The sequence below is a fragment of the Alternaria dauci genome, chromosome 1, assembly GCF_042100115.1.
Source record: "Alternaria dauci strain A2016 chromosome 1, whole genome shotgun sequence".
Taxonomy (NCBI): Eukaryota; Fungi; Ascomycota; class Dothideomycetes; order Pleosporales; family Pleosporaceae; genus Alternaria; species Alternaria dauci.
The window spans coordinates 3,232,553-3,258,685 of record NC_091272.1 but is presented as its reverse complement, the minus strand read 5'-3'; the positions used below and the strand labels follow the sequence as shown (position 1 = coordinate 3,258,685).

Here is a 26,133-nt window from a genome sequence, read left to right as displayed (position 1 = left end):
TCTTTGGGGGCAAGCATAGGATAGAGAAGACAGTCATGAACATCTCACTATATAATGTCGGCGTGCTCATGATAGGGACTCCATCTTGAAAGCACATGGACGACCATTTCCAAATCTCAAGAGCCGCTCAAGCCCGGCATTGGAATTCGCTCCCTAGACACATGACTGACATCCGTGCCCAGCACCAGAAGAACCACCTATCTTTGGGACAACAAATATGCCGTGCTCGTCAAACAAAATACTTCAAACTGCGCCAGAATACTGGTGGCCCTCCAATTACTGCGGCTTGAGCAAATCACAATTTCCTCAATTCTCAATGATCTGAACGGACAGGTTCTCTCGAGATGAGATGATTTGCAAGTAAAAGGATGCTCCAATTGTTACGTAGCTTTCAGAGCGATGTTGTGTTGTTGTCTGCTATGGCTGTCGGCAATGCGGGGGATTGAGCTCTGGGTGGGGAAAATCGCTCGCGTCAATAGCACACGAGAAGACCTCGGGATGCTAGTGACACTTTCCTCAAGAAACCCGCCCAGGTGACACCTTCAGAATACATTGCGCAAGCTCGCAACTTTTCAATTAAAATGACCAACTCACCAATCGTTCTTATTACCGGCGGCAATACTGGCATCGGCTATGAAAGCGTCAAGGCTCTCTATGCCTCGCCACAACCGCACACCATCCTGATGGGCAGTCGCTCTCTCGAAAAGGCAGAGAACTCAATCTCCAAGCTTAAAGGCGAAATCTCAGAGTCCGAGTCGGAGGTTGTACCGATCCAGATTGACATCGAAGACGATGCATCTATTGAGAAAGCGTTCGGAGAGGTCGAGAGCAAGTATGGTCGAGTCGATACGTTGGTCAACAATGCCGGTAAATTTTGTCCCCTTGATCATCGACATGATAGACTGACCAGTGGCAGGCGGATCATTTGATGGCATTATGCGCGAAGATCCTAGCCCCAAAGGCATTCGCGCAGCTTGGGACAAAGCCTACTCTCTCAATACAACCTCCACCCAAGTAGTGACACACGTCTTCGCGCCCCTCTTGATTGCGTCCCCGAATCCTAGACTGATATTCGTAACCTCTGGTCTGTCCTCCCTGGAAAATTGCTCTGGCAGTTTCGACGCCAAGCTCCTTAACACGCCGCCGCCAAAGGGTTGGCCTAAGCCGCCATCCATGGCTCAAACAGCATACCGCTCTAGCAAGACTGCCCTGAACATGCTGATGCTGCACTGGACGAAAACCCTTGGCGTGGATGGTGTCAAGGTGTTCGGAATCAGCCCTGGGTTTCTGGCTACAGGACTTGGAGGTGCGGGGCCGGAGATGATGAAAAGATGGGGTGCTGGCGATGCAAGCATCGGGGGTGGCTTCATCAAGGATGTTATCGAGGGGAAGAGAGACGAAGACAGCGGGAAGGTCATCAACAAGGATGGTGTGCAACCATGGTGAATGGGGCCAATCTCAGCATAATGATATCAAGCATTCTTGGTCCAACGGTAGGATAGTCTTGCAATTACGATGTCTTATTTTTGCCGGCGGGAGGAGGATATTTCCAGCAATTCGTTGTGATACTCTTTCGGAACTCGCTCGGCTTTACCGGCCCCAGTGACCAATCAGATTAAGTTGCTTGTTTCCGCAGACAAGCGGGCATCTGCTGTGTGAATCGTGTTTTGATTCGTGGGCAGCTCGCTGCGGCATGGTGTTCGTTAACGTGCAGCAACTACAACGTGATTGGCTTTCGCATGCCGCACAACCTTAGTGGTGTCTAATAATATCGACACCAGTCCCTCTTCTGTGCAATACTGTTGGTTTGCGATCCAAGCAGCCCAAGTCTCTTGTGCCAACATCCTCGACCTGCAGCTATCCTATTGACACCTAGCAATGTCGGGTTTATCCTTTAACGTGTGTTTGACTATATGATAAGGGACTTTCTAGGCACAGCTCGATACATCGTGCATTGCAGTGCATGCTGTGATAAGGCTGACTGGCTTTGCAGATCCCTTTCATTATTGCCCTAGGTACCTTCCAAAATGCTTCAAGCTCTCACTCAAGAACATTTGTGATGGATGCAAAGCCTTCTGTCGCCTGGTAGAATCGCATTCGAGACGGCATGTTGCATTGCGCTGAACTGTCACTTGACACGAGTGCAGTTGTAGCACTTTCGTCACTTAGCCTTGTGTGTTCGCTCACCTATCTCGTAGTCTTTCGGCCCCCACTACCTAGATGCACAAGGCTATCGTTTCTGCGCTCGCAGATTTTAGTGATAGGTTCATCGGGAATCAAACTGTGCTGCGCCTCGCCGCCCCCGGCTCTTTCTTTCTGGGGGCTACAATGCGCTTCGTTATCTATCAACATGTTAATATGGTTTGTGCGTACTTTCGTTGTATGTATACTAAAGGCCTCGGAACTTGGCCCTGGAGAAAAATCGCTTTCACTAGCCATCATATAGAGAGCCCTTAGTGCACCTGAAAACACTTCAAGATCGTTGCCATGCAATCGGAGAGCGATTCGGTCTACCTTGGGATCTGAACAAACTGGTCTCGAGGCTCTGTCACCGGGCTTACTCTCACGACCACTCTTCAGAATGGTGGCCTGCTCATCGCCTTCCTCGCACTGTTCGTCACCTTTACCGGAACCTGTTTTTGGACCATTGTCTCATTCATCATTCATCAAAGCATGAGTCAGAAGACACCCCAGAGTGCAGTTTATCACCAACAGCAAGCGATACTGCGCAACTCCGAAACCAGCACGGCAGCATTATGGAGATTGTCAAAAATGTCTTGGACCTGGCGCAAAATAGTGCCGCTCGCCTTACTGAGATCTGTCTCATTACCTTTGGTCCTAAGTTTAGCGACTTTTTGCGCTTTCAGCACTGCTGGTGTGTTTTCATCGCGGGTAAAAACTCCAATATAAGACCCACATGTGGCGCATACGCTGACTTGACACATCAACTTCTAGGTTGCTACGTCCAGGGGTGGCGAGGTTCTCATCAAGGGCGACAAGTGCGCTACATTGAATACTTCCCTCATCAACGAGGGACAGAACCTGCGTCCATATCAATCATATCTGGCAAGCAGAGTCAGATCAAGCGCCAACTACGAATCAATGTGCTATAGGAATACTGTGTCAGGAGAAAGTTGTCGAACGTTCGTCAAGGAAACTCTTCCTGTAGCGATAACAACCGCTACTCCTTGTCCCTTTCCAGGCAATGATCGAATATGCCGCTCGTCAGCAGGAGCACTCCGTCTAGATTCCGGTTTTCTGAATAGCCACTATGATCTGTAAGTGTTCCCGTACGGACTGTATCTGAGACATATACTGACTTTATGCACCTGAATTTAGAGGCATCAACTCACGTCCTTCCTCAAGATTTCTCTATCGGACTGTGAACAGTTGTGCTCCAATACGTAACAGCGGCTATACGCGCTGGAATAGGACCGGAAACCGGAAGATAATACAGTTCCTTTACGGGGACGACCCTGACTTTAATGGAGAAGATGAAGACTATACTATCCAATTTGATGCAACAGGGCGCGGGGAAGGATCTGAAAAAACAGATCGTGTCGGGTACGATGTCTCGTAAGTTGCGCAGAACCAAGGCTTACTTTGCGAACTAAGATCCCTCATAGTTTCACCACACGCTATGATACAAACGAAGCTGATCAAGCATCCTCATACAATGCATGGCAGCCCATTCCAGAACTTTCAGTTCCCGACGCAGATGTCAGTGTTTTCTTCCTAGAGACAAATCGTGTGAGGTACTCCACACCTGTTGACGACTTGTGGTTTGCCGCGGAGCAAGGCCCAATAAATGCGACCACAGCATACAAGGATATACATTTCCAGTTCTACCAGAGCAGTGAGCCAGTACGAGCACTGGCGTGCGTCCAACAATACCAGTTTTGCAATCCTTCCCTGAAGCATAATGAAAGCTGTACACCGCTGCAGGGCATTCTCGAAGCTACGCGAATAGCTGCATCAACAGTCTTCTCATCGCCAAAAGACAGAGATGGGTTCCTTTGGTCTTTAGCTGCCATTAGGAACATGGCTAACGGCTTTACCGAATTCACCGGTTTCTTGAAAGGCGCATCTCTTTTGGCGAGCGATTATGTCTCCAGGCTTGGGCAGGACGGGTTGCCGAGTAACCAGTGGGAACTTGAGCTTGAACATTGGTTCAGGTTTACATTAGCCGATCTACAACGGGCGATATTGGAACAAGCGACGGGTCCAGTCACGCCAGAGGCCCGATCATTCTACTCACCGCCTACGTCTCCAGGAGCGCGAGCAATCTGTAGTAGCCAGAAGATTCGGAGCGACTCCTATACCTCGTTCAATGTGCTCGGCCTTATCTTGATATTCTCCCTCGGTGGCCTCATAATGCTCGTCTCGGCCTGCCTACCTACCCTCACTACGCGAGTGCAAAGGCACAAAAACCCGTTTGCCAGTATCGAATGGGTTACAAGCGATACGCTACAGCTCCAGCGGCTTGCGCATGAGGCTGTCGGGGCTGGACATTGGGAAGGCGCATGCGACGACTATCCACGAACACGAAAAGGCGATATCCTGGCTGTGCTAGATATCTCTGATAGGAAGCACCCTGTTCTCCGAGCTCCTGCAGAGGCAGAAATGATGAAGTTGGCAGAGGAGGCAGAGACAGAAGGGAGCGAAACAAAAAGTATTGATGATCGAAGGAATGACTCGGTCCAGGAGTCTCTTTTGAGTGTTGAGCTCCCACGGATTTCCTTGGAGTTATCGCATCACTTTGCAGCTGAAGCGTGTTAGTTTACACGTAGATACGTGGATTCCTAGAGCAGTCTGTACGAACGCGAGAGAAGGCAGAAATAATGACATTTTCACCTTCTCCTTGATGCATTGTGTATTGATGAAATGAGTATGTTGACGATGGTCCTGGAGAGCAAAGGCGCGACACCAGGTATCGCGAGTGCGGATGACGACATAACGCGTACCTCGGCTGCTCAGGGCGTTATCGATAAGACTCGAAGGCATGCTGCATCATTATCATTACAAAGCAGCCCTCAAATCCACTGCGCAACGACAAATACCATTGAAAGGCAAAGAATTCACATGCCGATAACACGAGGCCAAAAGCGCGACGCGGAGATGGAGGCAGCACTGAAACTTTTCTTCTCAAGCCCACGCTTCGCAGTAGCCGGCGCTTCTTCCGATCCACACAAGTATGGGCACAAAAGTATGCCAACGTCTACTCTCCTCGTCGCACCATCCCTACATCATATCTGATACGATGTTATAGTTTTCGCGTGGTATCTCCAGCACTCTCTTCCTGCGACGCCACTGAACCCAAAGAGTCCGAGTGTCACGATATTGAACCGTGCTCATACTACTGTGCCCTCGCCAACCGCTCTCCAAGACCCACCAGCATCGAGTTACTCTCTATCAGTCATCACCCCACCCGCCGTTACAAGGCAGTTGCTCAAAGAGGCGAAAGAGGCGGGCATCCCTGCTGTATGGCTGCAGCCTGGCAGCTTTGATGCAGAAGTACTGGAGTATGCGAAAGCCAACTTCAAGGCGGCGATCGGCGGGAATGGCGGAAGGGGAGGAGAGGGGTGGTGTGTGCTTGTCGATGGAGAGGAAGGGCTAAGGATAGCTGGACGAGAGGCGCCAAGACTATGAACGGGATGGAAGATCGATAACACAGTATGTTTTCCTCTCTGATCTAACATTCAGAAATGCCCCGACAATACGTGGTTGACCACGAAGGTTTATGACTACTTCGGGCCTAATTTCAAGCGGTTGCACAACCCGGTCTTCCCTTCCCCTTATCTGGCTTTTCTCAGCCCTTCTTCCACGCGCTTTCCGTCTCAAGCCAAGTCGCAAAATTCCTCATCCCGGGGTTAACCTCCTTGCATCCTTCAACATCTGCGCCAAATCCCACGTCACGGAACCATTTGAACATATAGCCGAGCTCTTTCGATATCCAGCACAACGCGCCGGCAACAAACTTATAAGTCATTGGAAGTTTTTTTCCCGTCTTCTTCTCGAACGTTTCTTTGAACTGCTGGAAGGACAGCGCCTCGCCCGCGAGCGATATGCTCGTATTCGTGTATACCGGATCGTTATGTTTGAGAAACGCTTGAGCGGCGAAGAAACCGATATCACTAGTACTAATCAACTGCAACTTCTTTTCCTTGGGCATCTTGATCGCCCAGCTCGTGGCGAAGACCTTGCCAAAGAAATTTGGCGTCAAGTTTTCGAAGAAAGCTACAGGACGCAACACTGTGTACGTCATGCCACTTTTCCTGGCGTTGGAGAAGAGGTGCTGCTCGATGTTGTGCTTCGTGATGAAGTGTGGGACTACTGTCGGATCTGCGTCTGAGTTTGCGCCGCCGCGGTCCACAGAGGAGAAGATGAAGTGTGATACGCCATTCTTGATGGAGGCATCTACGAGGTCTTTGCCTTGTTTCTCTTCGTTCTTGCCGAGGGCCTACGAGACTATTCAGTAAAACCCAACGGTCAATGTTCCAAGCGTGCTTACCTGAACGCTGTAGACCCCCCAGATCGGTGCCTGCGTCGATTTTATGGCTGTCTTGAATATCTCATCGACCGCATCGAGGTTTCCAGTGACGAGCTTTATGTTCGGTGACTTTTGCTGAAGCTTTTTGGATGATGAGGATTGAGCATCTCGTGTAAGTGCGAGGATTTGATAGGGTGTGTTTGCTTTCAGTAAAGCATCTATGACAGAGCCGCCTTGCTTGCCGGTCGCACCTGTGACGAGAATTGTTCTAAGAGCCATGGATTGTTGATAGAGTGTCATATGAGAAGGTTGAGGCGGAGAAAGCGTGATCTGGAAAGTAAGTTGTCGATGCTAAGAATCGAGTAACTTCTGCATGTCTTATAAAGACTCAGCCTGGGACTTATAATACCAAGGCAATAACAAAGCATCACGGGTTCGCACGGTGTTGCATACAGCGAGCGCGCGAGCCGGCACATTTTTCGTCCGCTTTTGGCAGTGGTTGAGATGAATGACGCTGATTAATGCTCGGCCTTTCATACAACGAACGCGAGGCGGCTTGACAGATCAATCCCCCCCGCTCACAGCTCCGTCACATCACATAAGCACACAACAAAAGGTCACAACACGGTTGCTGGTTGTCTAGTAGCGCATTAGAGCGCAAAAAAGGGTATATGTATTTGATGACGTAAATGGTTCCTAATATTCCGAAATGACATGTATCGCGTTACTCATCCAATGAAAATTACAATTCCTTCGCAACAGCCTCCAGAGACTCTTTGAAAATGTTGCAAGCCTGGCTCAATTCCTCCTCACTGATTGTGAGTGGTGGGATGAACCTCAGTACATCGAAGACGGAAGTACTGAGAAGAAGCATGTCTCGCTTGACACACTCCTGTACAATCTTGGGTGCTATCTGCGGTTGGCTCTGGCCATTGCGCGCGGCGGTGTTTGACGAATCGCGTTGTAGTTCCGGGTTCGCGAACTGCACACCGACCATGAGACCTGATCCGCGAACATCTTCGATCAAGTTGCCGGCCTTGGTTCCAGAAGACTTGAGATCGTTGAGGAATGAGAATATTTGCTTGGAGCGTGCAGCGACGTTGTCTAGAATCGTTTCCTCGTGGAAGGCTTTGATTGTTGCTGTTGCGGCGGCGCATGCGACTGCGTTACCCGCATATGTTCCACCCATCGATCCAGGTTTTTGGAGATCCATGAGCTTCTTGCTGCTGGCAATACCAGATAGGGGGAACCCGTTGGCAATGCCCTTTGCGAAGACGAGAATGTCTGGCCGTACTCCCGACTCCTGCACAAACCACAGGTGTCCCGTGCGACCCATGCCAGATTGGACTTCGTCGGCAATGAAAAGGACATTGTGCTCGTCGCATATTTGCCTGACACCGTGCAGGAACTCCGGAGGGGCTGGGACATAGCCTCCCTCACCCAGGACGGGCTCGAGGATGACAGCAGCAGTGTCTGCCGGAGACGTTTGCTGCTGTAGAGTAAGCCTCAGCTGAAGCAGTGCCTGGCTCACGAGCTTGTCCTTTGGTGTGTCTGGCGGGAGGCCAAACTGGCTGTAGTATGGGAATGCGGACGCGAAGACGCCGCCCATTAGCGGGCCGTGACCCTCGCCATAGATAGTCTTTGATCTCGTCATTGAGGCAGTGGCGTTTGTGCGGCCATGGTAGGAGCCTTGCATGACGATGATGTTGGGCTTCTTCGTCGCTGCACGAGCCAATTTGACGGCAGCTTCGACCGCCTCAGCACCCGAATTCCAGAAGAAGACGGTATCGAGCGACTCGTGCGGGAGGATGGGAATCAGCTCTTTCAAAAGAGCGATTTGTGCGGAGCTGAAGCCAATGTTGACCTGAGCGTGGGTGATTTTGTTGCATTGTGCCGCTGCGGCGGCACTGACCTTGGGGTGACAATGACCGAGATTGACGACACCGATGCCAGCCGTCATGTCGAGCAGCTTAACGCCCTTGTCCGTGGTGATGAAGGTGCCTTTGCCGTCTTCGAAGACATGCTTCGTGAGGCGGCCAATGCCCTTTGCAATGTGTTGTTCGCCGAATGCCGCTGTGTCCATATCGGAGGACGCTCGTCGTGTAGTGGAAAACGTTCGTGGATTTGTTCGGACAGGTCGTGGGAGAGCGGATGCAAGGTTACGAGAAGCTGGCAGGCTGCCTCTGAGAAGGATATTTGTCTTCATTATGTATCGCCGTGGTGGTAGTGCTACGCTCGAGCGGCGTGGAGTATAACGTGGAAGGGTCCGGCTTGAAACGGCCTGACGTAGCTAGTACGCACCGCTTGGCGTTTATCTCCGAATTAGACGCCCTACACGCGTTCATGTGACCTTTCGCGACAATTCACGGTAGTCAACAACTCAACTATACCACGCTTACTAACTCCTTTAGGCAATGCAAGAGACTTCATTGCCAAGAATGTGTGTATGTTTTACCCAGTAGTAGATTGTCTACACGCCCCACACGCCCGATCTCTGTAGAACGACTGGCAACTGCTGCTTGGGCAGAATTTGTGTCAACGATCACTACGCGCATGCCGCCCTTGGTGTCCCAATAGACAACCCTACATAGTAACTGAACCGAAACGTACTGATTGGGCAATAGCATGAACGTCTACGATTATTTTACAAGCGTGGAGTATACCGAAAGTCAACGACGAGCTTAGACTGCCTGCTTCGGCCTATTCTCGGGTAAAGCAGCACTTCTCCGCAGCCTCCGAGAACGGCAACGCACTATAGGTGTAGAGTAAATACAGCATGTCGGAAGCCCTCCACAATCGCATTTGAGGTACAGAGGACACTAGATGGCGCACATTCGCTGACACTGCTCAAGACTAGTGCATCTTCGACTTCACTTTGAGTGTAGGAATAGTCTCAGACGTGGCTTCCCTCCTGACAATTCTAAGCCATTGATCCCGGATCTCTATGGCCTCCAGCAACGGTTGTTGTTACTGTAAACTTGGTCTCCTTGATGATATTCTTCTGCGAATCTCCGTCGCTGTGATCAGCGTCATCATTGTCACCCAAAGTCTGGAATGTGTCCATGACTATCCCACGCGAGCGCAACGTGGGCGGCTGTCTGTTATTCGATCCGGATCGATATGCTCTCCCACTGGATGCGGCGGGTGTATTAGAGCCTGCCGACACCCTGATGCGGAGAGAGAGGAGAGGGCGAAGAGGGGGTAGCGAGCCGGCGATGAGGCCGATGCCTACTTCGACCAGGGACCAGAAGCCGATTTTGCCCGTACCGTACATGAACTCGCCAGGGTCGCTGTAAAGTGTGAGGTACTTGAGGCGCACGATGGTGGCGCACGATGCACTGAGTCAAGTCAGTTGTTTGCCACATAGCGTGGGGGATGGAGGCCTTACAAAGAAGCAAGCGCTAGCATTACGACGACTGAAGCCTTGACAGCCCCCTTCATCTGAACGTTCCAGAGCAGGATGGCCGGCATAATGGAAAGAGTGAAGTCCGCTGCAATTTCGACGGCTGAGTAGAATAGACTGACATTCGTGTTGAGTTGCAGATTACAGGTACCGTTCGACTCGCCCCAGAGAGTGTTAATAGGGTGGCCTAGTCGTATCGTTAGCAAACAGTATACACTTCATTTAGAACGAGTCGACCCACAGATATTCGCGATACCTATACAGAATACAAGGGCTGCAGTGATAGTGGACCCAATAAGCACCCACAAAGCCCATGTGAAGAATCGGCGGTTGGCAGCGATACGCAGAAGCGCTACTGCAACACTGATCTTGACGAACATGGCGCTGGTAGCATAGAAGTACTCTGCGATATAAAAGAGCTAATGAACGTCAGCTTCGGCTCATGTGAGGTTTCGTGGAGAGGATGCATCTACCTTTATCCCCTTGGATATTGTCAAGGGTGGCACCTCCCACGAATACTGTCCAGAGCCATAGTAAGAGCAGGCGATGCAAATAGCGGCTGTGACCGAAAATGTAATCTGTAATAAGCTATCAGTTTGCGTGTCATATAACGATGGTGTCGAGCTCTTACGATTCCGACAAACATGAAGTAGTCATCCATGCCCCACGCTTTTCTCCATACCCGAACCCCGACTCGCATGGAGAAAACGATCCAGCTCAACACGAGCAATATGATGCCGCAATACAACAGCGCCACTCCATCTCTAGCCACCGCGACAGTCGTCATACTCCCCACGCAATACTGATAAACGGCTCAAAGACTCGAAACGAAGCAAACAGGTAAAGAACAAGAGACCCTAGGGCAGCCTGGGACAGCTCGCCGGACGATATATATTGGACGTTTCATCTCTTCTACCCTATGCCATAGGAGGTTGCCATTCGGTCGATTCATGCCCTGAACTGTGAGCCGTGCGAACAGGGCCCTGTGTCGAATGCTTGGGTCGCGGGCGCTAGACGTAAAGAGCTTCGTCTGGGTGATCTCTAACGTCTTACGTAGCTCCGAAATCTACCATCGCTGGTAGTGTTGGCTCTATAACTGCCGAGTGGTCCGATGTTCTCTTGAGACCCTGCCGCGCAGAAGTTTAGCTCTGTTCACGCATGTTCCGTTACGGGCCGCGATGTGACAGGAGCTACTTGCACGGAAGCAGCTTTCTGTGTGCTATCTTGCGATTGGCCTCAAAGGGCATAAAGCCGATGAAGCGTAGTCGACCCCTTGACATGGTCTATGTACGTACACAACACATGCCATGTGTTACATGGGTTGCGTGACATTCGTTTTTTGTTCGGGCCGTTGCCAATCAAAGTGGGTCTTGCAGCTTCTGCTATCCTGAACTGGGTTGCAACACCGGCGTTGCACAGATTACGTGAGAAGGCAATCTTTGGTCCCAGCCAAGATGTCGGGCAAAGTTGGAGAATTACTTGGGGCTGGCCTGCTGCCGTTGGAGTGCGGGCTTGAACTAATTGCTGGGCAGTCGAGAAAGCTTGGGTGGACACCGCTTTTGTGGCTTCTGGGCCGCGCGCTCGCTTACCACAAGCCGCATCCTTCCCTGCGATGAAAAACGGGCCTCCACTGCCAGAGCTAGCCGATTTCGTTGTTCTCTCTGTAAATCTCCGGAGGCTTCCCAGTTCTTGTTTGACTTGATGTTTCTGGGCCTAGAATCCCGACAGCCTCATAATGCCAGTCACTAACTGTCCCAAATCAGCGCACTCTTGCATTTAGCTTGAGCTACTACCTACGCTCTGATGCCCAGGGGCTCCGATATGTCTGCATAATACCCTCTCTCTTTCTAGATCTCGATTGAACTTCCATCCATCTACTTTCGTCATACCTGATTTCGCCATGACTTCCTTCCAAATTCAAGACTCTGACCTAACAGGCGTTCAGGGCAAAGTTGCCGTGGTAACGGGTACTACAATCCTGTCAAATAAGCTTGCAAACCTGGATCACTGACGTTGTCGCAGGTGGGTCATCAGGCATCGGCCTCGCCACAGCTGAGCTGTTGGTCTCTCTAGGTGCACAAGTTGTCATCGGCGATATTCAAGCACCACCGGCATCTGTCACTGACTGTCACTTTGTCCAAATCGATGTCAGGCGCTGGAACGATCTGACGAAGCTTTTCAAAGCCGCAAAAGAAAAGCATGGCCGAGTTGACTTTGCATTCGCCAATGCCGGCATTGGCCCAAGGGCAAATTATCTGGCTCTTGAAATTGACGAAAATGGCGATCCAAAGGAACCAAGTGAAGATACCATTGACATCAACCTGGACAGCGTGGTCAAGACCGCGACGCTTGCTGTTCATTACATGAAGGACCAGGCCGAGGGTGGATCCATCGTCATCATGGGGTCCAGCACCGGCTTGCATCCCGTCCGAGCTGTCGATTACTGTGAGTAAAGGGTTCGCCAATCATATGTACATCTCCAACTGATAACGCGGCTCAGCGACGGCTAAAGCGGGTGTTCTGGGCTTTGGCAGGAGTTTCGCCCTTTTGGTGAAAGCTGCTGGTCTGCCTATCCGTGTTAACACACTCGCCCCTTCATGGACGGCAACTCAAGTCTTGCCTGATTTGCAGGGCCTCCTAGATGCGGTCTCTGAGAACTGCCAGTCTACCTCGGTGGTTGCCAGGGCAGTCGCATATTTGATGGTGGACAAGTCTCGGCACGGAGATCTCATCTTTGCTTGCGATGGTAAATACACAGAAATCGAGAAGGCTGTGCTTGCACCAGCGTATGCAACCATCATAGGAGATGGACCGAGTGACGATGCAGTTCTCGCAAAGATTATGGCTCTAGGTAGTTAGGAGGTTGATGAATGCGAAAGAAATGTTAATGTATCGAAATGGGCTGGGACAAGAGCGTGGTGATGCGAGTAACAATGGCAAATCCATGTATCTGGAATAACAACGAGACCCTGACCAGACGCTACCTATAATTTTCATATGAGCTGTCTAGGTCTAAACACACTGACTATAGTAGTCACCGTTTGCCTTGCACGTCGATCCACTTGCACAGTTCGTGCATCCACTGTACGTCATACCGCCACACTGCGCATACCTTGCTACTTCGCATATAGGCGCAGCCGGCACAGTCGGTGTAGTAGCTACACTAGTTACCAGGGTAGTAGGAGTTGCAGGTTCAGCCGAAGGCGCGGGTGCAGGAGTATTTCCCGTACCGTCCCAGACAGCAGGGCCTGGAATCGGGTATGTGGTTGCCTTCATAGCTTCGGGAGAGTCGATGTTGAAAGCAATACCCGGTTCTGTTCCGGTGTATGCTCCAGGGAAAGACACGAGTGCGGATGCTGGCGGGGAGGCTGTTCCGGAACCGGTCACAGTGAACTGAGCGCATTCAGGATAGACTAGAAGCTATGAGCTAAAATTGCGAGGCAAGTGCATCGAGTAGGAAGCTTACACTGTGGGTTGTTCGCCTGATGGACAGCGATGAGCTCGTGGCGGATCAGATAGTTCCCCGCTGCGAGTGTGGCTGGAATGGTGATCGTGGCATATAGAGTGTCAAGGATGGCATCACCCGCCCAGATTCCTGCGTTTTGAGTGCCGGATATGAGACCTTGCTCGAATATTTTGACTGTGGTTACGTGAGCAACTTTGAAAATTAAAGAAAGAGCTGACACGTACACCAGACCTTGCCTACTCCATCGAAGCTGTCGCAAGACCCTGGACATTTCGCCATGTATACGAGGAATGAAGTCGGCCTATGGGTCCACTGCTTCCAGTGTGTCTTCAACTTTGCGCCGGCGGTAATGGTCCCTGAGACGCCTGTACCGAGTGTGCCTTTGTTGTTGCAACGGATATTGACCGTCTATGTGGTGTTAGCTTCTGCGGGGTCCGCCTTGTTGCAAAGTCTTACTGAGAGATCTTTGATGTACAGAGGGTCGTAACTTGAATACTGCCGTTGAATTGTCTTTTGGCCCGCAGCCGAGTTGTAGGGTGACCATCTTCATTATGTTAGGATGTGAAATTAGGAGATATAACAAGATCAGTACCCTTCATATTTTGTATCTCCTACGATGTACTGGTCAACTCCGCCATGTGCAGTCGCGATCGCTACCAGCGAAGCAGCTCTTGTAACAGCTGCAAGAAATCTCATGTTGCCTCACGATACCGATGGAGAAGATAAACAATAGGTTTTTTGGCCTTCTGAGATGACCAGAAATCTTACAGACCCAGAGTGCATCGTCTCATATACGCTTCGTCTGCCCCTGCAAGCCATATCAGCGCGTACCGCGCGACGACACCGGGTATCCTGTTACATCGCGGAAGCAAATTTCCACATGTATCATAGATTGGTGTCTGTCGCTAGACCACATGCTCGGTTTGTAACAGCCGCATGGCGCTTCGGTCTAGGGAGAAGTTCGTATTGTCGGGCTAGATCTGGGGAAGACCATTTAATCTTTCTGATCAACCAATGATGCGGGGTACGAGTGAGAATTAGGAGTAGTTTGACGGAAGAAGCGACCATTGTGGGCGTATGTAGATGAAGTTCGCAGGGATGTTAATAGCCGGAGGTCAAAATTCGCGGGGACATCGGTAGCTTGTGCACATGACCTTGATGCCTGGTATGAGAGATGTGGGTCATTTATACTTCAAGAAGGTCTTGGGCCAGACATGGTCGATGCTTAATCGACTGTGGAGATTGCCTAGGTGAAGTCCAAAGCTTGAGTACATGGTTGTTTGTGAGTCGCCTGAAGACAGCACGGGTGTCCGACATCAATGAAGTATAATGTAGTCAGGGTCTATGATGCAAAGATCAGTAAGAAGTGCCGGTTTGAAGTGCCAGTGATCGACGAGCTACAGGCTCGCTTATGCGTGTCGCGACAGTGTTCGCTGCGCGAGCAGATTTCCAGACTCTGCTGAGCGAGATGGCAACCTGGTCGGAAAGCTTGGCCTTGTAAACGTCGCACGTCCGTGAAGAATAGAATAGCTTGTCTGCGCGGCCAGGACTGGAAGGTAAACTGAATATGTTCAGAACATACAATGCTTCGGTAGCTGATGCCCAAGTCACTGGTTGAGGTAAGATTGTAGAATTTAGGTATCGGCCAGATTGACCACTTAACTTGGTCGCCTGACAAGATGATATAGTGTTCAATAGCGCCATGCAATGATGCCCATCGTCGGATAAGCATTGGTACGCGTGGGGTGCCGTCTTGTGTTGAGCAAAGGGTCGATAAATGAAGGCCGATCCGACTTCCAGGTCCGAAAGCGTCTCTCGGACATGGAGTGGCGCTCGAAGCTCGAATTAAAGCTTTCGGTAAGCTAGAGAAAACTTGATTGTCAGTGGAAGAACTGGAATAAAAATTGAGCTAGCGGAGAGTAGCTTACGGATAGATAACTTGATAGAAAATGACTTTTATGTACTACCTGGTTCCCCAAAACGCCATGGTGATGGTTCCGAGATGAATCGATGGCCTAACAATGGAAAGCAAAAAGTAGAGTGATAAAAGTCCTGGAATCTTGACTCAGGTGCCATGCAGACCCATCCATTTACCTCGACAAGGACTGGTAGACCATATGTGCCACCTGTGATGTCGCAGAAGCAGATGAGGTCAACAAACCCAGGCTCATGCCCACCACAAACCGTATACTCCAGCCTGCTCCACGTTCCCAATAAACAGTAACCTCCTTATCCAATCGAGCACACACAAGCCAGATTACTGTAGATAGCTTCCAGGGTTGCGCTTTTGAAGTGTAACAAGGAGATCGTAGAAATCCTTTCGCCAGTCGACACACTCAAGGTATTCCCACCAGAGGCGAAGTGCAGGCTCCTCATCCATATCAGACTGTACTTGGTTAGCATCCGTGTTGTCCGTATCTCTATGCAACTTACCGCATCGAACGCTTTGAGAATAGACTGCTTTTTGATCATGGCGGTCTTCATGTTGGCCTCACGCTCCCACTCGCGAAGTTGTTCAACGTACTTGCGCACGTCTCTAGTCATCTTCTCGGTTAGATCGATCTCTGTCTCAGAATTGACAGTGGTTTCGTGATCCGGAGAAGCAAAGAGACGGCCTTCGTACTCGGGCTTGCGAAAGAAATGCTTTTTGAGCTCTTCGGTAACCCACTTCTCGCGCGTTGTCGATGTGAGCTCCTCAGCCCAGTAGTTCTTGACGTGCCGAGGTACCCTAGCTGTCATGGTGTCATGGTCCAACTTGTCCGACCATCGCGTCTGGGAATAGTTTCCATAGTACATGTAGCGCTTGCCGACCAGAACGAACATCGGCACATCCTCGTATGAATTGGAGTCATCATCGAGTAAGTCGGCAAATTCTTCCTCCGGGGCTTTGTTGAAGAAGGCGGTGAGCTTTGCACCATGTTGTCCAGGTGCCTCGGGAAGGTAGGGGTCGTTTTGCGGGTCTAGCTGGTAGTATGTGCGGTTCTTGAGGATACATGGGCCCTTGCCTTTGACGAAGCGTAGCCCAGGTGACCAGGAAGATCCGCCAAGGATGTTGGCAAGAAAGTCAGGATGGAATGTGACGGTAGTGTCGCCAGGTACAATCGGACCCGAAAAGGCGTCCAGAGTTGTAAGATGGTAGGGCTTCCAGGCTCGGTTCAAGGAAAGGTGTTCGAGAGACAATGCTTGATCCTGAACAACAGTCTCTGGTGAGGCGGGAGGGCTTGGCGCCGGCATAGGAACTTGCTTGACTGTTGAATCAGCCTGAATGTTGCCAGTGGAATGGTTCTTGGAATTGACGTCCGCAATCTCATCCTTGGCACTGTATCACGGTCAGTTTCAAGTGACGCACAACGTGCGAAGTATCTCTACGCCCATAGGCGGTAGACTCACCTGCCGTTATTGCTGGATTCAGCCTTCTTGCCGCGCAAATGTGGAGGCAGGGAGCGCTTGGCTGTATCGCTACTGGTCGTACTAGCGGCCCTGAGGTGGGGAGGCATACTGCCATTCATCTTGGGGGAAGCCATACTGTTCGCCTTCTCCACGTCAGCACTGCCATTCACAGATCCGTGCACCTCGTCTTTGAGGGTTTCCAGCTCTGTCCTGAACTGCACAGCATCCTGGTGTGATGTCTTTGCATCCACCTCCTGGAAGGGGTCAACATGTACTGGCCAACCGCCTTTCTTTAGCTTATCGACAGAGGATGAGAGACCCTGGTACAGTTCTCGGAGACTGTTGACGTCCTCGAGCAAGTTTGCATGTCCCTCCTCCAGGTTGAGAACCCGTGCCTCCAGGTATGGTGATGAAGGGGTGCTCACCTGGCTGGCTGTACAATGCTGCCGAGCACGGGTTGGAGCGAAGTTGTTGGCAGCCGGGTTCATCATGTACTGTGGAGAGTATGGGCCGTGGAAGGCTGGATCACGGTTAGACATTGTACCGCAGAATCACTGAGCCACTCCAAACCAAGTTGACTTGTGAGTCTGTGATAGTTTGTGATTATCTGGACTGCAACACAGTGTCAGTCTACATACAATATGTGTAAGGCAATAAGGGCCGGGATCTCACCATAAGATAATGTGTTGAGGCCGTGAGAAGCCGTGAATAAATAAGGCGTGCTTGGATAAATGAACCAGAGATAGTGATGCGGAGGAGATGAGGTGAGGGACGGTGAGAAACCTCAGCAGACTTGCTTATATGGGCTACAACTGAGAGTACAGAGGCGGTGGTAAAGCGGCACCTTTCGTGCTGCCTCGAGTGAGAGAGCAGAGGACGCTATGACGTCGATCGATAGTGAAGTTTGCTGACGAGCATGAGGTAAAGTTTGTCCCACCGAGAGCATCAGTACGGCGCTCATATATGGCGCTGATGGAATGTTACTAGGCATTCGACGTCACCTAGCAGCAGGGGATGATCCGTCTTCTGCTCTGCGACCAGACTAGGAATTCTCGCAGGCTTGGTCAGTGGCCATGATCGAGTCGGGCATTGATCACGTCTTCTAGCATCTGATGTGAGGCTCTCACCGTGTCGTTCAGCATGTAATAGACGCCGCACATATCGCGTACCTGCCGCAAGCACGGTTAGGCTCTGGCACTAGCTTCTTCGTTCCGTGGCTCCCTCGACGTCAACGCTGGCTGGATTTGATGCATACGCACTGGTACCTGCTGGGCATTGAGGTGAGCTAATCGCAAGACGCGGGTATCCGGCTCCCGACGTCTCACCGACTCAGGTTGACGCCTGCTCTTTCTCCATACTCTGACAACCACTCGCAACGACGCCGGCAAATTTCCCCCGCTCCGTGGCCTTTCGCTTATCGTGGTTCCAGTTCCTGGCTCTTGGTACCCCGCGCTTCCGAGGTCAACGAATGTTTTGTCGGAACGCGCATCTCGAGAACTGATGGCTACAGTCTTGCTGTCCCCTGAGGTACTGCTGTATGTTGAGGTCGACGGAGTGCCTTACATACCATAGCGCGCTTCACTCGACTCAACTCGACGCCTCAGCACTAGAGATGCACGGCCTTTTGTCATGGTCGAGCCTAAGGGGTATTTTCCGGCCACGCGCACCGTCGAGCATGGGCTGCGAGGCTTCAACTCGACGTGTATCGACCATTAGCTGGTGCTGCCATTTCGGGATGCACTAGGCGAGCGACCGGGATGGTGGGGAAGCCACGGGACGCGACATACGCGACACGGCGTGAGGCACGAGGCAGCACCTGGGTGTATCGCCAGAACAGACCAAAGCGCAGACACTCTGGAGAAGGACGTATGGTGCGATAGATAACACGTCGAAATTGGAAGGAGCCCGTGGTAGCTTGGCCTAATGCAGGGGAAGGGAAAGGAGGACCCTGACCGAGAAGCGCGCCAACGTCATTGCGCGCTTGGGCCTTGCCCGTCATTTTGCTCTCCATCTCGCTGGCGATCAGTACTCGACCACCGCGTGCTCATCTTCGCGAATCACCTAGGGACCCTTAGCAGCTCGAGAGCAACCGCCGACATACTCCATTTCCCGTTGCAACACGCCATTGGTCCACCGCCATGCCCCCAAAGCGCACGCATGCTCACGACGAGGCGCACGCCTCACTCAAGGACAAACTACAGAACCTCCAGAGCTCAAACGCGCGGGGCGGCCGTCGTAACGGTGGCCTGAATGTCGCAAATGGCAGCAATCTCAAAGAAGTAGACAATGTCTCCACCAACAGCGGCCAGACTTCGACCGATCTCAGCTCGTCAGGAAACGTTCGTCGCGCCCTTATCCTCGCTACCTGCACACGCACAACTGCGGCTGCTGACACATCACCTCTGAATAGATCAAATGGTCGTCGCAAGACTCGTCCGTCCTCCAAGGCTACCGTAGAGCCTACCGACTCGACTGCCCTTCGAGCTTCAAGAACCCGCTCAGCCACGTCGTATTGAACCAGGGCATTGGACGAATGTCTCCGACCATGGCCCGACCGAAAGGAAAACGACGTGTTCACAAGGACCAGCTAGGCATGGCTGTTAAGAAGAGCTTCAACTCGCAGGCTGTCACCGAGAGCGACGTGATTGTCGACTGGCTGTACAAGTCGAAACACCAAGGTAAGGCGCCTAGACATGGCCCGGCGCGTTTCCTCTGCTGATCAGCATACCAGACAATGAGTTTAGAGTACGATTCGCACCTCCGAGGAAGTGACTGGGTCACTCCACGCATACACACCGCTGTATTTCCGACTTTCTTCGACGATACCCCTCTTTGGCACGATAGCCACCACTTTTAGATACGGAACACAAGCATTGAACAGGAGTTTGGGATACTGGGCATTAATGAATACGGAATGGTCATGCATCATGGCTCGAGTTGGCCGCGCGGGATCGGTCTGGTCTACACATACAATGCGAAGCATGGCATACACAGATATGAGGATTACAAGTAATGAGTATTTGGTAATGCTGGAGTTTGGGCTCGAGGCTGCGGATGCGCCTGCGCCGCATGGAGTACGCAGCACGTTTGTTATGTGTCTCCTGCACGACGAACCAAGGTGAATAGTAGAACCAATGGCATAAACTGCAAAGACCAGCCGTAATCAGTTCGTGAATCTGCCCCGGCTTTTCCGAGTGCGGCCGTCGCGTCGTGGTATACTCTCGAAGCTTCGACGCGCTCTTTACCGAGGGCGACCAATGATGGTGCGTCACCGGCCCGTGCCCGCAAAAAGTTGTCGATTGTCGGCTTATACACCACAAGGTGAAGCAGATAGCGAGAAACAGCATCGACATACCCATTGCCCTCCCCAGACCGTTCCAAGATGAGTTTTGCTGGTCCGATACCGCTCAAGGCAGTGGCTCCTGTACGCATTGCTGGCTCGAGATCTTTGGCCAAATGTCAACGACGATGTATAGCGACACAGGCCTCAAGAACACAGTCGCGGAGACCTTCTATCGCACAGAAGCACCAGGTCCATAGTGCGCAGTCAATACGGGTATGTACCTCCATCCATGTCCTCCCGACTATAGACACTAACACACTATACACAGTTCTTCCATGCCTCTCCTCCGTCCTTCGCCATGGCCGACCCGTACAAGACACTCGGCGTCAGTAGAGACGCATCTGCCGCCGACATAAAAAAGGCCTACTATGGTATGGCCAAAAAGTACCACCCCGACACAAACAAAGACGCCGGTGCGAAAGAGAAGTTCGCTGCCGCACAATCCGCATACGAAGTCCTCTCGGACGCCGAGAAGAAGAAGGCATTTGATTCGTACGGTGCCGGCGCTTTCGACGCAAACGGTGGCTTCAACCCTGGGGCTAGCGCTGGGGGACCAGGAGGAAACCCGTTCGGAGGAGGCTTTGGCGGCTTCGGTGGGTTTGGTGGTGCCCAAGGCGCAGGGGGGTTCCAGGATATCAACTTTGAAGATTTATTTGGAGCATTCACGGGTGCGCGGCGAGGAAGAGGGGGAGGTGGGAGAAGGAACCCCTTTGAAGAAGAAATTATGGTGGGCGACAACATCGAAGTGCAAACAAACATTTCATTCTTGGACGCAGCCAAGGGCGTCAAGAAGGACATTCACATTACCCCAATGGCACAGTGCGGGACATGTAGTGGCAGTGGTCTCAAGCAGGGTGCTAAGAGGGCAGAATGTAAGAGCTGTGGAGGTACCGGACAAAGGGTGACGAGCATGGGTGGCTTCCACATGAGCGCAACCTGTTCGTCTTGCGGAGGATCCGGATTCGCGATACCCAGAGGCTCGTCATGTGGCACTTGCGGCGGCGACGGAGCAGTCAAGGAGCGGAAAACCATCACTATCGACATACCTGGTGGTGTAGAAGACGGCATGCGGTTGCGCGTCAATGGCGAAGGAGATGCACCGCTGACAGGTCACGCCATGTCTTCTGGCTCGATTCGCGGCCAGAAGGGAGATCTCTACGTTCTGATCCGCGTAGCATCCGACTCGAAGTTCAAGCGCAACGGCTCCGATATTCTTCATACCGCTACCATTCCGTTCACCACCGCTGTCCTCGGAGGAGAGATCAAGGTGCCCACGCTCGACGGCGAAGTCAAAGTCAAGGTTCCCACCGGATCTGGAACTGGCGACCATGTCACACTCTCTGGCATGGGCATGAAGGTGCTCTCGGGCCGACGTGGCGGCAAGGGCGATTTGCGTGTCGAGTTCAAGGTCAACATGCCCAAGTATCTCAGTGTCAACCAGCGGACAATTCTTGAGATGCTAGCAGACGAGATGGGAGACAAGACTGCGCAGCGCGTCATCAACCCCGGGAAGATGAAGGATGAACATGGCAACAGCGTACGAGATGACCACTCGAACGAGGGCTTCCTGAAGAGCGCGTGGCATAACCTCACGGGACAGCACAAGCATCTAGATCCAGAAGAGAGGAGGAAGGCGGAAGAGGACGAGAAGAAGAGGGGGTCTGGCTGAACATGTCACGGTGTTTCTGTGAGGTGTTGTATAACAGGGCTGGCGTACAGGACGACTCATGCGACTCATGTTTTCATGTTTGCAGCAAGACGATTGAAAGCATTTGACGGGGCATGTGATGACGGCTTGGACATGGTGTATCGAAGTATCCGTATTTGGCCTCTCGACTCAGGGCTTGTATAATATTACGCTGTTTACGATGAAGCAAGAAGGGCATGCGTGCCCAACCAGGAGTGGATTTTGCAGTGTTCTTGACATGCCTGACTAGCTCTGTAGCCAATATCGCGGGCGCGTAACCAGGGCCAGATTCGGCCTCCTTGCGCGGCCATTGGTCGACGCGAGCCGCACAGCTGGGGATGGGTTCGAGGTGCGGGCAGATTGTCGCGACGGTGTGACAAGGCCATGGAGTCAGATATCGATAGCGGTCTGACTCTGGGGGCGTGCCTGAGGCATGATAGGCGGGTGTGGGTGAGGAAATCGCGGCTCTGGTGTTGCTTATGCATGTGCCTGCGTCTTCCCCACCACAGCTCGTCCGCTCGCTCGCACCCTCCGAGCTCTCACCGTCAGCACCAGACACTGTCGACATTGCTACCACGTAGACTTTTTAAGCGTCGCCTGCGCCGCACGACAATCGTTCCCAGGACCCGGATTGACTAGACTGTGCCTCATGCGGCTGTTTCCCTGCAGAGGCTTGATTCGGTGAACAGCCACCCGACCAGCGCATCGTGCCGCTGTGCATAACCCTACTTTGGACGCCATCAGCTGCGCGATCGCTCTGCTGCTGCTGCTCCGGGGACATTCACTGTATTCATACCAGAGGACATAGGCAGACGGATTGCTAGCTACCGCCCTAGCGTATCCTCCGAGGCCCACGACAGCCCACTCCCCACGCTGTCGCCTACGCCATTGTTGTCGATCACCACGCCTGCCTGCCAGCCATAGAACCAACCCTCGCGGCCTCCCTCGGCGCAAATATCGCCCACCATGACGACGCAGATACCCATGATCTCGGTGCCGCTGAAGCAGACGAGCGAGATTGACTGGATAACCCCGCTGAAGCAGTACATACGCGCCACATATGGCGACGACCCAGAGCGCTACAATGAGGAATGTGCAACGCTCAACCGCCTGCGCCAAGATATGCGAGGTGCCGGCAAGGACAGTGCAGCGGGCCGGGACCTGCTCTACAGATACTACGGACAGCTCGAACTCCTCGACTTGAGATTCCCCGTTGATGAGAACCACATCAAGATCAGCTTCACATGGTACGTCCCGAACCTGCGGGTAGAGGGAATGCAGCAGAGGATGAGCAGGACTAACCAGGGCTAACCATGGCCAGGTTCGATGCCTTTACACATAAACCCACCTCTCAGTACTCCCTCGCATACGAAAAGGCTAGCATCATCTTCAACATCTCTGCTGTCCTCTCTTGCCACGCCGCACACCAGAACCGCCACGAGGATGTCGGGCTCAAGACCTCGTACCATTCCTTCCAAGCCTCGGCCGGCATGTTCACATACATCAACGAGAACTTCCTACACGCACCGTCGACCGACCTTAGCCGCGAGACGGTCAAGACTCTGATAGCGATTATGCTGGCACAAGCGCAAGAGGTGTTCCTGGAGAAGCAGATTGCCGACGGTAAAAAAGTCGGCCTGTTGGCAAAACTGGCGAGTCAGGCCGCGTTTCTGTACACACAGGCAACGGAAGGCGCGCAGGAAAATGTCACAAACGCCGTCTTCGAGAAGGTCTGGCTTTTGGTTTGCCAGGTGAGGACATGATCACAACGTTTGCAATTGGAAACTGACTGTCTGGCAGATCAAATCACATCACATGGCTTCGCTAGCCCAGTACTATCAGGCTCTGGCCGACGACGACGCGAACACGCACGGTGTGGCCATCTGTAGACTGCAAGTCGCCGAAACGCATGCCAAAGACGCCAACCGAGCAGCCCATAGCTTCCCAAACAACGCGCCGGCCAACTCGAATCTGACCTCGGAGACTGGGGGAATATTAGCAGAGATGACCAAGAAGCATTTGGCAAACGTTCAGGAAAAGTTGGCAGAGTTTTCCAAAGACAATGACTTCATCTACCACCAGGGCATCCCGAATGAAGCGGCCTTGACCCCAGTGCCCAAGATGCCTGCGGCCAAGGCGATACCCGTTAGCGAGTTATACCAGGGACAGGACATCCAGAGAATCATCGGTCCAGACATCTTCCAGAAGATTGTCCCACTCGCAGTCACTGAATCAGCCAGTTTGTACGATGAGGAGAAGGCTAAGCTAATACGCGCTGAGAGTGAGCGTGTCGAGGTTGCCAACGATGAAATGGCCGCTAGCCTGGACTATCTCAAACTACCTGATAGTCTTAATGTACTGCGAGGAGGCATGGACCAAGATAACCATGTCGACAACGATTTCCGGATCTGGTGTGAAGAGCTTGCTGGACACCAATCGTTCGGCCCTGCATTTGAGCAACTGGACAAGGACAAGTCAGAGATACTGGCTTCACTTGATGCCAGCATGAAACAACTAGACATGGAAGAAAGTGTCTGTGAGAAGATGAGGTCCAAGTACGGAGCCGACTGGTTGCAGCAGCCTAGCTCTCGTTTGACGTCCACACTGCGGGACGATATCAGGAACTATCGGGGTGCCGTTCAAGAGGCGAGCACTAGCGACGCACAGTTGTACAACACGTTCAGGCAATGTGAAGCCGACTTTGACGAGATGCGATCAGCCGGCGAGACGGATGAAGCCGATGTATTGTACTCCAGAGCTATGGTCAAGGCAGGCGCGAGCAAGGGCAAAAGCCCTAGGCCCGCGGAAGGCAACCTCATCGACGATGACATTGATGAGGGTCCATCGGTCGCAGATCAGATTGCAGCTGTCGAGGATATCTTGCGGAAGCTGAACCTTGTCAAGAAGGAGAGGACGCAGATACTCAAGGACCTCAAAGACAAGGTATGTCATCACCGACGCTCAAGTATGCCATGTATTAACTTTGACAGGTTCACTCTGATGACATCTCCAATGTATTAATTCTGAACAAGAAAGCCATTGCGAACCAGGAGTCGCAGTTGTTTAAAGCTGAGCTGGAGAAGTTCAGGCCGCACCAGAATCGCATACTACAGGCCAACCATAAACAAGCTTCATTCTTGAAAGAGCTCACTCGAACTTACTCAGACTTGCTCAAAGACAAGCGCGTGCGATCTGAGCAAAGCAAATATGAGGCCTTTTCCAGACAACGAAACACTGTCATGACCAAATATCGCAGAGTATACCAAAGCTTCAATGATCTTGTTGCCGGATTGTCGCGCGCTCAAACCTTTTATTCGGAGATGAAGGACACCGTGTTAAGCTTACAGAAGAACGTTGAAACTTTTGTGAATAACAGACGCAGTGAGGGCGGCCAGCTTCTGACTAAGATTGAGGAGCGCAACAAGGCACAGGGCGCAGATCAGGAACAACAAAGAATGAGGGAGCTAATGGAGAGGATGTCGATGGAACCTTCAAGCTCACCTGTATCACAAGGTGGAGGCCGCAAGAAGAGCATACCGCCTCCGCTTTCATCCACACCTGGATATCCATCAACATCAGGGGCTAGCCACGCGGCGTATAATCCTGCAGCATCACCGCCTGTCACGCCGCGCTATCCGATGACGACAGGTCCAAGCCAACAGTTCATGTCGCCACAGCAATCCTACGGCCAACCCTCAAACAGCTACAGCCAGCAACCACCCCCACGACGGGAAAGCTATGGACAGCAATATCCCACGCATCAAAGCCAGAACTCGCAGGGCTCATCGGCTTACAACCCTGCGATTCACAACCAATACAACCCCACCTCACCACCAGCACACCAACAATTCTTCTCTCCACCTCCTCCCCAACACCAACCGCATCAGCCATGGGGTCAACCTCCTTCAAATCAGCAGCAACAGTGGGGTGGAGCACCTCAGAATAACCTTCCACAGGGTTATGTTCCACCGCCACCTCCACCAGGACCGCCGCCTAGTCAATATCAGCAAGATTATGGTCATTTCAGCCAGGGAGGCTATCCAAATGGACCGGGGGGATACGCGAACCCGCAGAGACCAGCACAAGGACAGGGTCAGAACGGGAACGATCCCTGGGCGGGGCTAAGTGGTTGGAAATGAGGAATGCAGGGACACGGAGAGAATACTATCTTTGCGCAGCATACCGTCATAACAAGAAGAGTAGGACTCGGCCCATAAAATCAGTTTATTCGTTATTGGCGATCTTAACAGCGGACTCGAGATAACATTAGCGTTTTGCCAAAGTAGATGTAGATAATGGAAACATCACACGTCATACACGGCGGTCCTCGCAGACGTCGGCTTTTGTTTGAATC

At 52.1% G+C, this 26,133-nt stretch overlaps 11 protein-coding genes across 11 annotated transcripts; 6 read left to right on the top strand and 5 right to left on the bottom strand.

Annotated features, from left to right (window-relative positions):
* Positions 1 to 581: 581 nt before the first annotated feature.
* Positions 582 to 1,446, top strand: ACET3X_001012 (uncharacterized protein; the record flags this gene model as incomplete). The annotated part of the gene is made up of 2 exons (XM_069446257.1): positions 582 to 867; positions 917 to 1,446. 2 exons carry the CDS (start codon positions 582 to 584, stop codon positions 1,444 to 1,446), a joined length of 816 nt encoding a protein of 271 aa, XP_069311254.1.
* A 3,636-nt stretch (positions 1,447 to 5,082) lies between these two features.
* ACET3X_001011 (uncharacterized protein) lies at positions 5,083 to 5,649 on the top strand (the record flags this gene model as incomplete). Its single annotated transcript, XM_069446255.1, has 2 exons — positions 5,083 to 5,206; positions 5,270 to 5,649. 2 exons carry the CDS (start codon positions 5,083 to 5,085, stop codon positions 5,647 to 5,649), a joined length of 504 nt encoding a protein of 167 aa, XP_069311253.1.
* A 160-nt stretch (positions 5,650 to 5,809) lies between these two features.
* Positions 5,810 to 6,790, bottom strand: ACET3X_001010 (uncharacterized protein; the record flags this gene model as incomplete). The annotated part of the gene is made up of 2 exons (XM_069446254.1): positions 5,810 to 6,460; positions 6,512 to 6,790. 2 exons carry the CDS (start codon positions 6,788 to 6,790, stop codon positions 5,810 to 5,812), a joined length of 930 nt encoding a protein of 309 aa, XP_069311252.1.
* A 379-nt stretch (positions 6,791 to 7,169) lies between these two features.
* Positions 7,170 to 8,761, bottom strand: ACET3X_001009 (uncharacterized protein). The gene has a single exon (XM_069446253.1). It carries the CDS (start codon positions 8,694 to 8,696, stop codon positions 7,233 to 7,235), a length of 1,464 nt encoding a protein of 487 aa, XP_069311251.1. The 5' UTR covers positions 8,697 to 8,761; the 3' UTR covers positions 7,170 to 7,232.
* Positions 8,762 to 9,410: 649 nt separating this feature from the next.
* Positions 9,411 to 10,593, bottom strand: ACET3X_001008 (uncharacterized protein; the record flags this gene model as incomplete). Its single annotated transcript, XM_069446252.1, has 5 exons — positions 9,411 to 9,828; positions 9,879 to 10,010; positions 10,200 to 10,312; positions 10,367 to 10,471; positions 10,525 to 10,593. 5 exons carry the CDS (start codon positions 10,591 to 10,593, stop codon positions 9,411 to 9,413), a joined length of 837 nt encoding a protein of 278 aa, XP_069311250.1.
* Positions 10,594 to 11,571: 978 nt separating this feature from the next.
* Positions 11,572 to 12,854, top strand: ACET3X_001007 (uncharacterized protein). The gene is made up of 3 exons (XM_069446251.1): positions 11,572 to 11,860; positions 11,916 to 12,338; positions 12,394 to 12,854. Exons 1-3 carry the CDS (start codon positions 11,794 to 11,796, stop codon positions 12,750 to 12,752), a joined length of 849 nt encoding a protein of 282 aa, XP_069311249.1. The 5' UTR covers positions 11,572 to 11,793; the 3' UTR covers positions 12,753 to 12,854.
* A 51-nt stretch (positions 12,855 to 12,905) lies between these two features.
* ACET3X_001006 (uncharacterized protein) lies at positions 12,906 to 14,055 on the bottom strand (the record flags this gene model as incomplete). The annotated part of the gene is made up of 6 exons (XM_069446250.1): positions 12,906 to 12,918; positions 13,006 to 13,306; positions 13,360 to 13,533; positions 13,584 to 13,767; positions 13,816 to 13,903; positions 13,982 to 14,055. 6 exons carry the CDS (start codon positions 14,053 to 14,055, stop codon positions 12,906 to 12,908), a joined length of 834 nt encoding a protein of 277 aa, XP_069311248.1.
* Positions 14,056 to 15,616: 1,561 nt separating this feature from the next.
* ACET3X_001005 (uncharacterized protein) lies at positions 15,617 to 17,288 on the bottom strand (the record flags this gene model as incomplete). The annotated part of the gene is made up of 3 exons (XM_069446249.1): positions 15,617 to 15,745; positions 15,793 to 16,678; positions 16,750 to 17,288. 3 exons carry the CDS (start codon positions 17,286 to 17,288, stop codon positions 15,617 to 15,619), a joined length of 1,554 nt encoding a protein of 517 aa, XP_069311247.1.
* Positions 17,289 to 18,776: 1,488 nt separating this feature from the next.
* Positions 18,777 to 19,884, top strand: ACET3X_001004 (uncharacterized protein). The gene is made up of 3 exons (XM_069446248.1): positions 18,777 to 19,088; positions 19,160 to 19,427; positions 19,481 to 19,884. The coding sequence occupies exons 1-3, from the start codon at positions 18,888 to 18,890 to the stop codon at positions 19,519 to 19,521; spliced, it is 510 nt and encodes a 169-aa protein (XP_069311246.1). The 5' UTR covers positions 18,777 to 18,887; the 3' UTR covers positions 19,522 to 19,884.
* A 247-nt stretch (positions 19,885 to 20,131) lies between these two features.
* On the top strand, positions 20,132 to 21,761 carry ACET3X_001003 (uncharacterized protein; the record flags this gene model as incomplete). The annotated part of the gene is made up of 2 exons (XM_069446247.1): positions 20,132 to 20,305; positions 20,361 to 21,761. 2 exons carry the CDS (start codon positions 20,132 to 20,134, stop codon positions 21,759 to 21,761), a joined length of 1,575 nt encoding a protein of 524 aa, XP_069311245.1.
* A 519-nt stretch (positions 21,762 to 22,280) lies between these two features.
* On the top strand, positions 22,281 to 26,063 carry ACET3X_001002 (uncharacterized protein). Its single transcript, XM_069446246.1, has 4 exons — positions 22,281 to 23,026; positions 23,101 to 23,530; positions 23,580 to 24,722; positions 24,770 to 26,063. The coding sequence occupies exons 1-4, from the start codon at positions 22,746 to 22,748 to the stop codon at positions 25,916 to 25,918; spliced, it is 3,003 nt and encodes a 1,000-aa protein (XP_069311244.1). The 5' UTR covers positions 22,281 to 22,745; the 3' UTR covers positions 25,919 to 26,063.
* Positions 26,064 to 26,133: the final 70 nt, after the last annotated feature.